The 15,516-nt window shown below is 45.0% G+C and overlaps 1 protein-coding gene across 19 annotated transcripts in view; it reads right to left on the reverse strand.

The window, feature by feature from the left end:
• Positions 1-15,516, reverse strand: part of LZTR1 (leucine zipper like post translational regulator 1) — a 279,906-nt gene that overhangs the window by 138,950 nt on the left and 125,440 nt on the right. For 15 of the 19 annotated variants that reach the window (XR_010601021.1, XR_010601022.1, XM_065595073.1 and 12 more), the window contains one exon: positions 3,175-3,273. The exons of the other annotated variants lie outside the window; for them this stretch is intronic. Coding sequence is in view for 13 of the 15 variants with exons in the window: in XM_065595073.1 (XP_065451145.1) it covers positions 3,175-3,273 (99 nt within the window). In the remaining 2 variants the exon portion in view is untranslated. The remainder of the gene's footprint in view (positions 1-3,174; positions 3,274-15,516) is intronic. 19 annotated transcript variants of the gene reach the window in all.

The following is a 15,516-nucleotide window of genomic DNA, read 5'->3' on the forward strand; positions in this document are numbered from 1 at the left end:
TATGTGACGTTATGAGTGTAATATAATAGCTCATTGAAAAATGACAGGGCCAGAAAGAGTTAATTAACTCACAGACTGACTTGACCTATGGCCCAACTTTAAAGACTGGTGAGGAAGATATGTAAATGAATAGAGCTTTGAAATGCAAGTCTGCATTGTTAGAGATAGAAGGGGAAATGTTTGCTCAGGTCTTGTGATGTAAGCAAACAAGTCTTGTCTATTACTATAGCTTTGATTCAAAGATCAAAAAAGGAGTACTACCATTTGGAAAGATACTTGAGTGAAATAGTATTATTGTCTATATGTCTCTTTGAAGGTTGTGGTAACCTATATCTGAACTGTTTAATGGATAAATTACCCTGAGCTATTAAGCCTATTGTTTTCTCAGACCGAAAGGCTGCTGGAAATGTATAAGAACCTTAGGACACGATCCTACTTCATCTCAGATCTGCTTTGGGTTTCAAGAGGGGGAGACCTTAAGCCACAAGGATTGAGATCCCCAGTCATTGACTGGAGCCACCCTGAATATGGACATTGGACTATAACCTATGGACTATATCTAAAAGGACTTTTGGCAACTACAAGCTCACCTCTACTATGTATCTGAACCTCAAGAATTGAATTCAAGTCTGTATGTATACTGATTTTTTTAACCAACTCTCTCTCTTACCTTTTTAAATAAATTTTAGCTTAGTTAATAAGAATTGGCTATAAACATGTATTTTGGGTAAGATCTAAGTTATAATTGGACCTGGGTATGTGGCTGATCCTTTGGGATTTGACCAACCTTTTCTTTTATATGACGAGATAAGATTTTCAGTAATCATCATCATATCTGACATGTGTGTCTGGACGGAGGCCTGAGGCTGGGTACTTTAAGGGAACTGCGTTGTTTGGACTTCTAAGTAACCAGTGAGGTACTATAGAAGCTGTTTTGTGCTGCCTTCGTAAATCTAAGTATTGGAATATCCACCAGCTTCTGGGGTTTGGCTGCCCCGTTTTGTTTGCAGTTCACCCTGAGTGACCTCAGCTGGCTCCCACGGGCAGCACCATCACAGTCTAACAGTTTGTCTACACTACTGCTAAAGTCGATGTAACTTCCTTGCTCAGGGGTGTGAAAAAGCCACCCTCTTGAGTGACGTAAGTTACATCAACTTAAAGTGGTGTCCACACCACGCTATGTCAGCAGGAGATGCTCTCTCACCAACATAGCTTCCGCCTCTCGTTGAGGTTGAGTAATTACGTTGCCAGGAGAGGGCTCTCCTGCCGACATAGCGCATCTTCATCAGGCAAACTATATCAGTGCAGCTGCATTGATGCAGCAGCGCTGATGTAGCGCTACCAGTAGTGAAGACATGCCCTAAGTTTCTGCCAGGCAGCACTGACAAAGCTCCAGCTGGAGCCCTAGGGGCCCCAAAGTAGGATTCCCAAACTAGGCAGGGGAGTGTCTATCTCCCCAGTGGAGCCCATTCCCATTGGTGTGCTCTGAGCACACTAACGACCTAAGAAAAAGACAACTAGGTGTGAGCAAGTCAAGAATTTTTCTACAGATGTGTTTGTGTGTCTTCCCCGCTGGTTAGGGAGCTCATGCAGGATCTGGGAGACCCAAGTTCAAATCTCTCTTTGCCTCATTTGGAGCAGCAATTTGGAGCAGGTCGCCCACATCAGTGCCTAACCACCATGCTGCTGGATATTCTGAGACAGGTGTCTCTCATTCTCTCCAGTTGCAGCTGCTACACTTTCTGTACATAATTAAATATGCATTGGGACACTGAAAGAAAGACTGTTCCTGGGGCAGGAGCCTTCTTTGTGTTGTTGATACAGTGCCTGGTCCATGACCAGGGCGCCTCAGGTGCTACAGTAATGCAATAACAACAACACAGCCTAATGAGTAGGGCACTCACAAAGCATGTCAGTGAGCCAGGTTCACCTCCCTACTCTATAAAAGTGGAACAGCATCAATAGGAATGATTGAGAGTAACCTCCCAAGCCTACCCAATAGCCTGGTGGTTATGGCACTCACCAGCTATGTGGGTTTAACCCCCTGATGCAAACAAGACAGAGCAGGGATTTGAACTTTGGCCTCCCACATCCCATGTGCCCTACTAAGCAGGCTATTGGGTAGTCAGGGTACACCTGTGTATGCTCCTTCTCTCTTCTCCTGCCCCTGAAAGGGAGAGCTGGGTTTTGGACTTCAGGACATGGGCTGCCATAGCAGCTGATCTGCTTAGGTGACTAACTTTAGGAGAGGGCTCACAGTGGAGGGATGGCCCAGATCCTCAAAGATATTTAGATGCCTAACTCCCATTGAAATCAATGAGAGGTAAGCACCTAAACACCTCTGAGGAGTTGGCCTAAAGTGCCTACCTCTGACCTATCAGTATGGGGCCTAAAAACCCTTGAGGCTCTGGGCCTAAGTCCTGCCCTTCTCCTCTGCATTTCACTCCTGGGTGGCTTAGGCTGCTCCCTGCCCGGTATGCTGGCTTCTGAGGCTCCCTACCTTAGGCACATAACTCTCCCTGTCCGTCGTTTGGGGAGCTTGGGAACCTAACTCGAGACTGAGGACTCCACTAGAGCAGCAATTCTCAAACTACGGGACAGGCCTCCAGGGAGGCACAGGCATGTGTCAAGGGAGGTGCGAGCTGTGTGCTTTTGTTGTTGTTGTTGAAGAGCTCTGGCTGTCAGCCCTGGGTACCTGGGGCTTGTGTAGAAGGGCTGTGAACACCTGGGAGGTAGGGATAAAGGAGCAGCTGGAGCCCTGCCACCCGGGCTTGGGGTCCCCTTCCCTCATCCCCAATCTCTCAGCCGGAGGCAGTGGGACTCCAGCTATCAGCCCCTTGGTGGCAGCAGCAGTGCAGAAGTAAGGCTGGCAATGGGGTGCTATGTCTGCTATTGTCTGCTGATATTGACAAATATCACTTTTCACATTGCCACCCTTACTTCTGTGCTGCTGCTGGTGCAGTGCTGCCTTCAGAGCTGGGCACCCAGCCATCATCCACTGCTCTCTGCTCTGCCTTCAGAGCAGGGTGGCAGTATATGTACAGGGGGATTGGGGGGGGGGGGGAGGGAAGCATGTAAACAACTACAGACACAAAGAAGGGAGGCCCTATCAAATATATTTGAGAACCACTGCACTAGCCAGCCTAGGGGTTAGGTGTTGTAACTCCTAAGTACCTCTGTGGATCGGAGCCTTAGATTATGTTGCCTTACATCCTCTGCCCATTGTTCTGCATGACCAAACTGAGGGCTTCGTTTAAAGTATGCAGCAGTAACCTGGAGAATAAACAGAGTGGGTAGGAAGGTGATATTTGTCAGACATTTTGATTGTTTGGGCCAAATTCTCCCCTGCACCATGATCTGCTTAGTGTTTTTGAGAGTGGGAGCAGGCCATCAAGGAGTTGGTAGTGGTAGTGTCCTGCTTTGAGCAGGGGATTGGACTAGATGACCTCCTGTGGTCTCTTCCAACCCTAATATTCTATGATTCCTGATATACACGGTGGGTTGGAGCAGGTGGAACTGTTCTAACTTTAGTCAAGCTGGCTATGTTTGCAGATGACACTAAACTGGGAGGAGTGGTAGATACACTGGAAGGTAGGAATAGGATACAGAGGGACCTAGACAAATTAGAGGATTGGGTCAAAAGAAATCTGATGAGGTTCAACAAAGACAAGTGCAGAGTCCTGCACTTAGGACGGAAGAATCCCATGCACTGGTATAGACTAGGGACCAAGTGGCTAGGCAGCAGTTCTGCAGAAAAGGACCTAGGGGTTACAGTGGACGAGAAGTTGGATATGAGTCAACAGTGTGCCCTTGTTGCCAAGAAGGCTAACGCCATTTTGGGCTGTATAAGTAGGGGCATTGCCAGCAGATTGAGGGACGTGATCATTCTCCTCTATTCGGCATTGGTGAGGCCTCATCTGGAGTACTGTGTCCAGTTTTGGGCCCCACACTACAAGAAGGATGTGGAAAAATTGGAAAGAGTCCAGTGGGGCTGGAGCACATGACTTATGAGGAGAGGCTGAGGGAACTGGGATTGTTTAGTCTGCAGAAGAGAAGAATGAGGGGGGATTTGATAGCTGCTTTCACCTCCCTGAAAGGGGGTTCCAAAGAGGATGGATCTAGAATCATAGAATCATAGAATATCAGAGTTGGAAGGGACCTCAAGAGGTCATCTAGTCCAACCCCCTGCTCAAAGCAGGACCAATTCCCAGCTAAATCATCCCAGCCAGGGCTTTGTCAAGCCGGGCCTTAAAAACCTCCAAGGAAGGAGACTCCACCACCTCCCTAGGTAACGCATTCCAGTGTTTCACCACCCTCCTAGTGAAATAGTTTTTCCTGATATCCAACCTGGACTTCCCCCACCGCAACTTGAGACCATTGCTCCTTGTTCTGTCATCTGCCACCACTGAGAACAGCCGAGCTCCATCCTCTTTGGAACCCCCCTTCAGGTAGTTGAAGGCTGCTATCAAATCCCCCCTCATTCTTCTCTTCTGGAGACTAAACAATCCCAGTTCTCTCAGCCTCTCCTCATAAGTCATATGCTCCAGACCCCTAATCATTTTTGTTGCCCTCCGCTGGACTCTTTCCAATTTTTCCTCATCCTTCTTGTAGTGTGGGGCCCAAAACTGGACACAGTATTCCAGATGAGGCCTCACCAATGTCGAATAAAGGGGAACGATCACGTTCCTCGATCTGCTGGCAGATCTAGACTGTTCTCAGTGGTATCAGATGACAGAACAAGGAGTAATGGTCTCAAGTTGCAGTGGCGGAGATTTAGGTTGGATATTAGGAAAAACTTTTTCACTAGGAGGGTGGTGAAGCACTGGAATGGGTTACCTAGGGAGGTGGTGGAATCTCCTTCCTTAGAGGTTTTTAAGGTCAGGCTTGAGGAAGCCCTGGCTGGGATGATTTAGTTGGGGACTGGTCCTGTTTTGAGCAGGGGGTTGGACTAGATGACCTCCTGAGGCCCCTTCCAACCCTGATATTCTATGTTCCCCCAAGAGACCATTCTGTAGTTGAAAACTGGTGAAGAGCATCAGTCTTCCACCCGATGTGCCCCTAAACCACATCTTATGCCATGGTACATGGTGGGGTAGTTGATGTAGCAGCTGATTATGCCAGCTTTCTGCCAGATGCGCATCACCCTCCCTCACCCCAGGCCAACTCTCAGCTGGCCCCAGCAATGGCCAGATTGCAACTCCTTTGCACTTCTTGCAAAAGCTCTGATTCCAGGAGTATAGGACTATTTGACTGTCTTCTCATTTCTCCTTTTCAACAACCTTTTAGAGTGAGATTATATTTTCTATGAAGAACTGGTATTAGTTAGACTATTATCTCATGCTTTGCCTAGCTGTTATGTTGGTTTCAATATTTTTATATTATACATATAAGAACATAAGGACGGACATACTTGGTCAGACCAAAGGTCCATCTAGCCCAGCATTCTGTCTTTGGACAATGACCAATGCCAGGTGCCCCAGATGGAATGAACAGAACAGGTAATCATCAAGTGATCCATCCCTTGTTGTTCATTCCCAGCTTCTGGCAAACAGAGGCTAGGGACACCATCCCCGCCCATCCTGGCTAATAGCCATTGATGGACCTATCCTCCATGAACTTAACTAGCTCTTTTTTTAGCCCTGTTATAGTCTTGGCCTTCACAACACCCTCTGGCAAGGAGTACCACAGGTTGACTGTGCATTTGTGTGAAAAAATACTTCCTTTTGTTTGTTTTAAACCTGCTGCCTATTAATTTCATTTGGTGACCCCTAGTCCGTGTGTTATAAGGAGTAAATAACACTTCCTTATTTACTTTCTCCACTAGATACTGAAATTATTTCATTTAGCAATGAAACTGCCCTCGGGTGGACTGTAGCTACTACACACAGTATCCGACCATAAGAGTTAAGGACAGGAAGGGAAAAATCCTGCACCTCAAAGGAACCAGCCAATGGCAGAATAGAGTTAGTGTTCCTGCATTCTCTTGCCTCATTCAATATAGATCTTACATTAAGTAAGAATAAGAATGACATACTGCATTCTTTCCTATAAATTACTTCTACAGATGGTAGCCCTGAACCAGATCCTTTGAAGCTGTAATCTGGCCATCTGAGAATTCCCTTGCTGACAATGCCAACATACCCAACTCTCATGCCAACTGCCCATCCTAGTGCAGGGGGCATGATGGGAGAAGAAGAAAGCATGTCAGAGGCAGTGGTGGAGTGCATATGTGCTCCATCAATTCTCAGCTGGCAGTTTCTTGGGGACAATAAAGTGTGGCAAAAGCAGCCACTAAATGTTCTGCATTATGCTGGCCATCAATGATTGGCCCACCGAATCTGAGAGATGTAACTGGCTCCTGGTGCCCCACTGACACTCTTCTACACTGACCTGAGTTCAACATAAGAGACTCTGATCAGCTTTGTCTGGCACACCAATGCTTAGTACTAACAGACAACAAACATGTATCTAACTTTCTTAAAAACTGTGCAATATATTGTATTTGAGAAATAGTATGCAATCCTGTAATCAGAGTGTATAATATTGCATCTGCACAAGAACACAGAGCTATGTCTGGCCCCCAGCAGAAATCAGAGTAGCCCTTACACTCAGGAACACTTCCCTTGCCCCAAGGGTATTCCTCAGGGGATGTTTCTGCATCCTTTATACCACTATCCCAGTGTAAAGTGCAAGAAGAGATCTGCAGAAGATCTCAAACTTACAAAGGCCACTAAAAACCCAGTCACTCTGCTGTACTCATTGGGAAAAATGAAATTTAATTCCCAGAAGTTTCTGGAGAAAATGCAAAGATTTGAAAATGTTCCCAAGGAAAATATGAGACATCAATAACTCATCAAACAAGGGCCCTAATGACATCTCTGGAAGTTTTAATTTCTGTTTGACATAATTCAATGGAATATACTGTATGGAGGGGTGGAAACGCGTCAGGTTAATGCTTTAAAAAAAGTCCAAGTATTAACTGTTATCACTGCAAAGATCTTAATCAATTTTGATATTATCTACTGATGAGTAATTTTAAAAAGATGCATTAGGAACAGTCGCTCTCTTAACATTCTTCATTAAAGCAGTTGCAAGAACAAATTCAGGAAAAATATTAATAACACAACTTAAAAGTACAATATTTTTGCTACCCAAAAGTAGAATTTAAAACGAGGTGGCCAATTCCCCACCCATTGGAGTTGCGGCTTTATAATCTCTGAAAATGCACTGTAAGTGATCACTGCAGTGAAAAGAGAGAGCCTGAGACATGAGGCCGGCTATCAGGGGCCTGGTGTAAGGCCTAAGGCCTGAACTAAAATCAAGCCCTGCTGAGGCAAAGCAAAGTTAGCAAAAGTCAAGATATGATCAAAAGTCAGGCCCTGCTACAGCATATGCCTACTTACAAGTTCACAGACCCTGGCAGAAACAGGACTGGTATTGCAAAAACACAAGCACTCCTAGGCACTAAAAGTAGTCATGTAAACATATTCCAGAAGGTTAGTGCCAGAACACCCCAACACCAAGATATGGTGTAAGCACACTCCTTGAAGATGGTACAGGGACACACTGGTCCCTCTTAAAGATAAGGTCAGGATGACAGCGTGATGGATAGAGATGTTTTGATCGCACCAGCATATACATTGTAAAGGGTGGTAACCACGTCAGAAGGGCAATACCTATTTTGTTTGTATCAATGCATAAAGAGGGGACTCAGAGGGGCTGTCTTTGTCTGGCCAAGGGGGGGAATGGAAAGTCCCGCCGTTCACTGGGCTGGTATACGTGTTAGTGGTCCTGTAGAGTCTACGGGATACTAGGACCGTGCTTCGTCAACAATAAACCTGGCAAAGTACCTTCGGTACTGAAACGAGTCTGTGGTCTTCTTGGAAAATTCAATCAAGGTCTGCTGCGTCAGCTATCTGCGCAGAGCTGGCACAGCACACATCAAGAAGAAACACGCAGCCAACAACTGACAACAATCATTTTGATCACGTAGTCTGACCTCCTATTCAACACAAGTCATAGGAATTCCTGTTTGAACTAGAGAATATCTTTAAGACAACCCTCCAACCTTGATTTTAAAATGGTCAGTGATGGACAACCAACCGTGAACCCTGATAAATTGTTCCAATGGTTAATTACTTTCACTGCTAAAAAAAATGTGCTCCTTATTTCCATTCTGAAATTGTCTAGCTTCAACTTTCAGCCACTGGATCTTGTTATACCTTTGTGAGCTCGGCTGAAGGGTCCATTATTATCAATTTTTGTTTCACATGTAGGTACTTAGACACCATGATCCAGTCACCCTTAACCTTCTTTTTTGTTAAATTAAACAGAGTAAGCTCCTTGAGTCTCTCGCCATAAGGCATGTTTTCGAATACTTTAACCATTCTTGTGGCTCTTTTCTGACCTCTCTCCAATTTACCAACATCCTTCTTGAACTGTCCACACCAGTACTGAACACAATATTTCAGCAGTGGTTGCACCAGTGATAAATACAGGGGTAATATATGCTCCCTACTCAATATTCTCCTGGTTTATGTATATATAATGTTTATTCACATTGGTTCTCTTTGCCACAGTCACACTGGAACTCATGTTCACTGAACCCAACCTAAACCTAAAGATGAGCCCCCTGCTATTCTTGTGCACTTTCCCTACTGTCCTCCACATGCTTAAGGAGGATACAGTCCTATGCTTTCTCATAGGGATAAGTTGCAGGCATTGCTCAATGGGCGCAAAGTTTGGGTTTTTGGGGGTATGGTGTGCGAGGCATTGCCATAACCAATTGAATAATTACACTTTGTGGTTTATTAATTTTTGGACGTATATTTTATTGCTTATTAGGCATTATTTTAATACCTTTTTTTATTTATATTAATAGGTTTTTAGACTAATTTTTTTTAAAGATTACAGTTTAATAAGTACAGATTTACAAAAACAAAATAACTATTAAAAATCAACAAAAATTTAAGTTATCTTTACATCAGCCTAAAATCATTAAAAACCCTAAATTAATTTAAAAAAACATAAAACAAATAACCCTGTAATAATAACACAAACACTAAACAAATGCAATTCCAAATAAAAAATAAATATTTAATTCAAATAAAAATAATCCAACTAGTACAGTTACTCTATTATTTAAAAAACTAAACATTAAGACAAAAATTAATTCTCAAACATTGAAATAAAACAGTTATTAAAAGAAATGTCTACAAAAATTACAAAATAAATAACATTTTTATCAACAAAATATCAGCAAAATCTTAAACTAATATTTCTTACTTTAAAAAAAATACAGTATCTTTAAAAACTCCATAACAGCTCAGCAAAAATCTAAATATTAAACCAACCCCCCCCCCCGAACTTATTTCTAAATATTATTAAAAAATGTAAACAAACCAAACACCGGCCAAACACATCCTCAATATAAAAAGCATAATTTTAAGGTAATTTTTATCAAAAAATAAAATTCTCAAATTTTGCCCTCTACTTAAACAAATAAACCCTAAAACAAACTCAATAAGTAAAATCCTAAAACAAGATAAAAAGCTATAAAACAACCCAAGTCACAGCACTAACAAATATTGTATTGATTTTACGGGCCAAAAGAGTTAAGGTTTGGGGGATTGAGGTTTTTGTTTTGTTTTGTTTTTTAAACAGAGACTGTTTTCTTTTTCTTTTCTTTTCTTTTGGACAAAGAACACTCAAAAGCATTTATTTTAAATTAGGAAGATTATAGATTAAACATAAAAAAACAAGAAATTACAAGCATTTCAATTGAAACTGAAACTGAGTAATTATGCAAAATAAACAATTAACATCCATTAAAAAAATTTTGAGGTAAAAATATTAGTGTCTTATTTTTACCAACAACCATTCTTTGATGGAAAGAAAAGGGTTAATTTTACTCTCAGTCCTGTTATGTGAAGGGTATTCACTTCTGTTTTTAACAGACAGACAGACAGACAAAGTGGAGAAGAGACAGAATAGAAAAGGTGGAGGAAATATGGTTTTGGTTTATATTTTTGGAACACTGGACAGCTGGTCAGTCATGAATAGATGCTTTAGGCTGGCAGGTCAGCCATGACACTTGTTGCGTGGACCCTGGCTCACATTCCACTTAGGGATCTTTTTTTTCCAGACATGGCAGGGCTGGAGAGGCCTTTTATTTTGCTGTGCTGGTGTTTGCAGTATAGTGGGTTCGAGGAATCGATGAAAAAGCTGAGCAAGTGAGAGAGAGGATAGGAGGAAACATGGGCGGTGGGTACAATAGGCCAGAGGAGGCTAATACTCCCCTAAACCAAGCCCTGGCCACGCCCATGCTCTGTCCTCTCCCCCATGCTGGTGCCCAAGCTGGTGAGAGCTCAGCTCTGCTGCCGGACGGAGGTCAGCAGGCTGGCACTGGGTGCTGGCATTGGGGGCGATCCAGCACTGAGTCTGGCTGGCAGCCCAGCGCTGGGGCAGACACTGAGGTCAGCTGGTGGCCTGGCACTGGGGGCGACCCGGCGCTGGGGGTGGCTCGGCAGCCCGGCGCTGGGAACTGATGGGACTGAGGCCAGGCCAGTGCTGGGGGCTGATGCTGAGGCCAGCCAGCGGCTTGGCACTGGGGGCAGCCAGTGGCCTGGCACTGGTGCCGTCTGGGGGCCCAAGGTGGTTCAGCTGGGGATTTTCTGGCTGTGGGGGTCGTGGAGGGAGACGGGCATTCAGGGCTCCAGCAGACAGGGGGTGGGGTGGGGTCTTGGCCGCAAGGGCGGGGCCGCGTAGCTACCCTCCCCAAAGGGGGCCTCACGTGCCGCCCATGGAAGGAAATATAATTGGGCAGAAAATAACATACAAAAAGTGAAAGGAGACAGAATAGGGTCTTATGTGCCTCTGATTGGAGCCCCTGACAATTAGGTAAGAAAGTCCTTCAGTCTTCTCTACTCTTTCTTTCTCAGGTTCAGGGAAGATGAGATGAGCTGGGCTGAGACAAGTTGAGCTGAGATGCCATGATGCTTTTTTTTAAAAGTCATTTTTTTTTTTTTAAAGAAGGAGGGGAAGGTACACGGCATAGTCCACCCCCTCATTATTTTCTTTACTGATTAGGCCTATACCACTACACCAGTTTTGGTCTATTTAATCACATCTTTTAACATAATCCTTGTGTTATTTAGTACGCCTTTTTGTTTAGACTAATTTAGTCTCTTGTTTGATTTTCCTGCATCTTTTTATAACATTTTTATTGAAAATACAGGGAAACCCTGGTATAATGTGCCCCGCGATAACGCGAATTCGGATGTAATGCGGTCATAAGGTGGCTCCAGTTGCCCCAAGGGGGGGGGGCCCGGAGCGCCGTGGAAGCGCAAAAAAAAAAAAAACGCCAGAGCGCCGCCGAAGCACCAAAAAAAAAAAAAAAGGGCCAGAGCGTTGCCAAAGCACCCCGGGGCAGTGGTCAACTGGGGGCCCCCCGCACCTCCCTGATGGTGTCCCCAGTAGAAGGTGGGGAGGGGGCAGGGGAAGCCCCCAGCGCTCCAACCCATCCCCGGCAGAAGCGCGGGGGGGGCAGGGGAAGCCCAAGCACTGGGACCCGCCCCCCCACAGCGGCCCCGGGAGGCAGCCTCACAGCTTGGGGAGTTGGGGGAGCAGTCACTTCCCACTGCGGCCTCAGGCTGTGATGGGGGGACAGGGCATCTCCGGTCTTGGGGCCGCAGTGGGGGGTGGGGAAGACATAAGGTAGCAAACGGGTTGAGGAGCTGCAGTGGGGGGGTTGGAATGTGGGGACCCTGAGTGGCACCCCAGGGAAGGAGCAGAAAGGGGTGGAACCATGGGCGGGGAGGAGCCCGCAGCCCTGGAGCTCTCTGTCCCCGGCAGGCGCGGGGCCGCAGCTTCTCTCCAAGCCAGAGAGGAGCCGCGGCCCCGTCCCTGCCCGGGACAGAGAGCACCGGCGCCTGCAGCCCTGGAGCTCTCTGTCCCCGGCAGGCATGGGGCTGCAACTTCTCTGCAAGCTGGAGAGGAGCTGCGGCCCCGCACCTGCCCAGGACAGAGAGCACCGGCGCCCGCAGCCCTGGAGCTCTCTGTCCCCGGCAGGTGCGGGCTGCGGCTTCTCTGCAAGCCGGAGAGAAGCTGTGGCCCCACGCCTGCCGGGGACAGAGAACAAGGGGGTTGCGGGCGCCGATGCTCGCTGTCGCCAGCAGGTGCGGGGCCGCAGCTTCTCTCCCCTGCTGGGCACTAGGCACTAGGGGCACTAGGCGGCACACATCAATGCACCGCCTTGGGGACCACTGACAGGCTTGAAACCCCGCTATACCGCGACCCCGCATTTAGCGCAACGTAATTTTTTGGACCACAAACATCGCGGTATAGCAGGGTTTCACTGTAGCTTCACCTACTTCTCATGCTTAATTCCCAAGCAGGCAAAATGTTGTAGGCCAAATTGTCATGCCAGACCAATGTCAACTAGACTCCAGAGTTTCAGTTTTCATTTTTAAAAAGTTAGTCTGTAACTGCTATTGTTGCAGAAGAAACCTTCAAAATGTAATCCAAGTGTAACCAATACATAGGTGTCTGCCTGAGTTTGCAGAGCCTGAAAAAATAGCTCTGAGGTATGCACCACCCATTCATTTAATTTCAAACATCAATATTATTAACTATTTCAGCGCTCATCAAATCTTGTAAAAAAGGAGAGAAGTATATTTTGAGATCTAAAATATAAGTAGGCCTTTAATATCACAGGATGCAGTTGGAGGGAAGCACAATGAGTTTTGTTTTCCTGAACAGGGTCTTAGCTTTAAGCAGCTTGGGAATACTGTTGTATTACATTTTAGGTGTCATGAATCAGGAATCGGTTCAAACAGGAATTATTTCAGGAAGTTCTATGATCTGTGTTATGCAGAAGTAGGGTGACCAGATTTCCCGTTTTTAGAGGGACAGTCCCGTTTTTTAAGACTTTTTCTTATATAGGTGCCTATTACCCCCCACCCTATGTCCCGTTTTTTCAGTTGCTATCTGGTAACCCTATGCAGAAAGTCAGACTGGATAATCACTGTGGTCATTTCTGGCCTCAGAATCTATGAACACTGGCAATAACTTAAGTGAAATTTGAGAACTGGTGTCTTACGTGACAGATTTGTTCAAGGTGAGGACTGTATGAGTGTGTACATAAGATGCTAGACAATGTATCAATAGTGCTCTATGCTAATATTTTTACAACAAAGTTTAGTTATCAAATGCCTCGTTATATACCTACCACAATATGTTTTGGCTCATTGTCTACAAAGATATGACCATCTTGTTAGTAAAACCAGTAAGTATTAGTAACAGTAATACTGATTATACTACTCTAAATAAAAATTGATGTAGGAATCTCCACTTAAAAAAAATATTAAATCAAATTTTGCAGTTCTCTATATTGCACGCTAACACTAAACCCTTTCTACTTCACAGATCAGCTAATAAAAATGCTACAGAACTGCTATTGCACCAACTGAAACATTACACACAATTCAAGGCAAAACATATAAAGAAAGAGGAACTAATACGTATAATGACACCGTTCCAAACCCAGGGAATAAATGAAAAGTAACATGCTGGGAGATCACTGCTATTTTCAGTATTCTGAGCACAAAATGATCAAGGGTCACCGAAGCCTCAGTTAAAAAATGTCATGTCAGACCCAATTCCTTTAAATTGTGCAATACAAGGTTATCTTAGACATAGGAGTATCTAAGGGTATGTCTTCACTACTGGTCGGATCGGCGGGCAGCGATCGATCCAGCGGGGATCGATTTATCGCATCCAGTCTAGACACGATAAATCGATCCCCAAGCGCTCTCCCATCGACTCCTGTATTCCAGTTCAGCGAGAGGCACAGGCAGAGTCGACGGGGGAGCAGCAGCAGTCAACTCACCGTAGTGAAGACACTGCAGTAAGTAGATCTAAGTATGTCAACTTCAGCTACATTATTCACGTACCTGAAGTTGCATAACTTAGCTCGATCCCCCTCCCGCAGTGTAGACCAGGCCTAAGGATGTATTATATAATGAGAAATAGCATGTAGTTGTATAATTACAATACCATAATGCCTACAAACAAGAGAAAAGTTAATGTGTTTTCAATCTTTACTTTTACGTTTTCTGACTTTGTGTTTAATTGGGCACATTTTATATTCTGACATTGCTTTTTGTATGAATATAGACAATTCAATAGTTTTACATTAAGCTGGGGGGAGAGGTAGATACGCTAGATGGTAGGGTTAGGGTCCAGAGTGACCTAGACAAATTGGAGGATTGGGCCAAAAGAAATCTGATGAGGTTCAACAAGGACAAGTGCAGAGTACTGCACTTAGGATGGAAGAATCCCATGCACCGCTACAGGCTGGGGACTTACTGGCTAAGTAGCAGTTCTGCAGAAAAGGACCTGGGGATTATGGTGGATGTGAAGCTGGATATGAGTCAGCAGTGTGCCCTTGTTGCCAAGAAGGCTAACGGCATAACGGGCTGCATTGGTAGGAGCATTGCCAGTAGATCGAGGGAAGTGATTATTCCCCTCTATTCAGCACTGGTGAGGCCACATCAGGAGTATTGCATCCAGTTTTGGGCCCCCCACCACAGAAAGGATGTGGACAAATTGGAGAGTCCAGCGGAGGGCAACGAAAATGATCAGGGGGCTGGGGCACATGACTTAAGAGGAGAGGCTGAGGGAACTGAGCTTGTTTAGTCTGCAGAAGAGAAAAGTAAGGGGGGATTTGATAACAGCCTACAACTACCAGAAGAGGGGGGTTCCAAAGAGGATGGAGCTCAGCTGTTCTCAATGGTGGCAGATGACAGAACAAGGAGCAATGGTCTCAAGTTGCAGTGGGGGAGGTCTAGGTTGGATATTAGGAAACACTATTTCACTAGGAGGGTGGGGAAGCACAGGAATGGGTTACCTAGGGAAGTGGTGGAATCTCCATCCTTAGAGGTTTTTAAGGCCCAGCTTGACAAAACTCGCTGGGATGATTTAGTTGGGATTGGTTCTGCTTAGAGCAGGGGGTTGGACTCCTGAGGTCTCTTCCAACACTAATCTTCTATGATTCTACTGCTTAATGAATTCAAATATCTTCAACAGTAGCTAATCTTTTCAAGCTCCCCTATTATTCTCAAATTCACAGCTAGTTCTTCTTTGCTAGTAAGTACTGCACATAGGAACATATAAAAAGAGGAATTGCCTTCTAATAAGAAGTTTATAGGACTTCTCACAGTGGATTAGATTAGTGGTCCGTCTAGTCCAGTATTTTCTCTCAGAGGGGCCTGCACCAGATACTTCAGGAGAACGTGCAAGAAACCCCATTTGCTAATCATGGAATAACATCCCCACAGGGGAAGTTTCTTCCTAACCCTTGTCAGTTAGTGGTTGGCTCATGCCATGGAACATGAGGATTTATGATTTTCTATGTCAAGTGTTAGCTCCTATAAACATCTTTTTTGGATCTTTTAAAAAAAAGTGCCAGTGAAGAAAGTTTGAGTTTTACAAGTATCAATAATAACATTGCCTTCA

Source organism: Chrysemys picta, chromosome 4 (assembly GCF_011386835.1).
Source record: "Chrysemys picta bellii isolate R12L10 chromosome 4, ASM1138683v2, whole genome shotgun sequence".
Lineage (NCBI taxonomy): Eukaryota > Metazoa > Chordata > Testudines > Emydidae > Chrysemys > Chrysemys picta.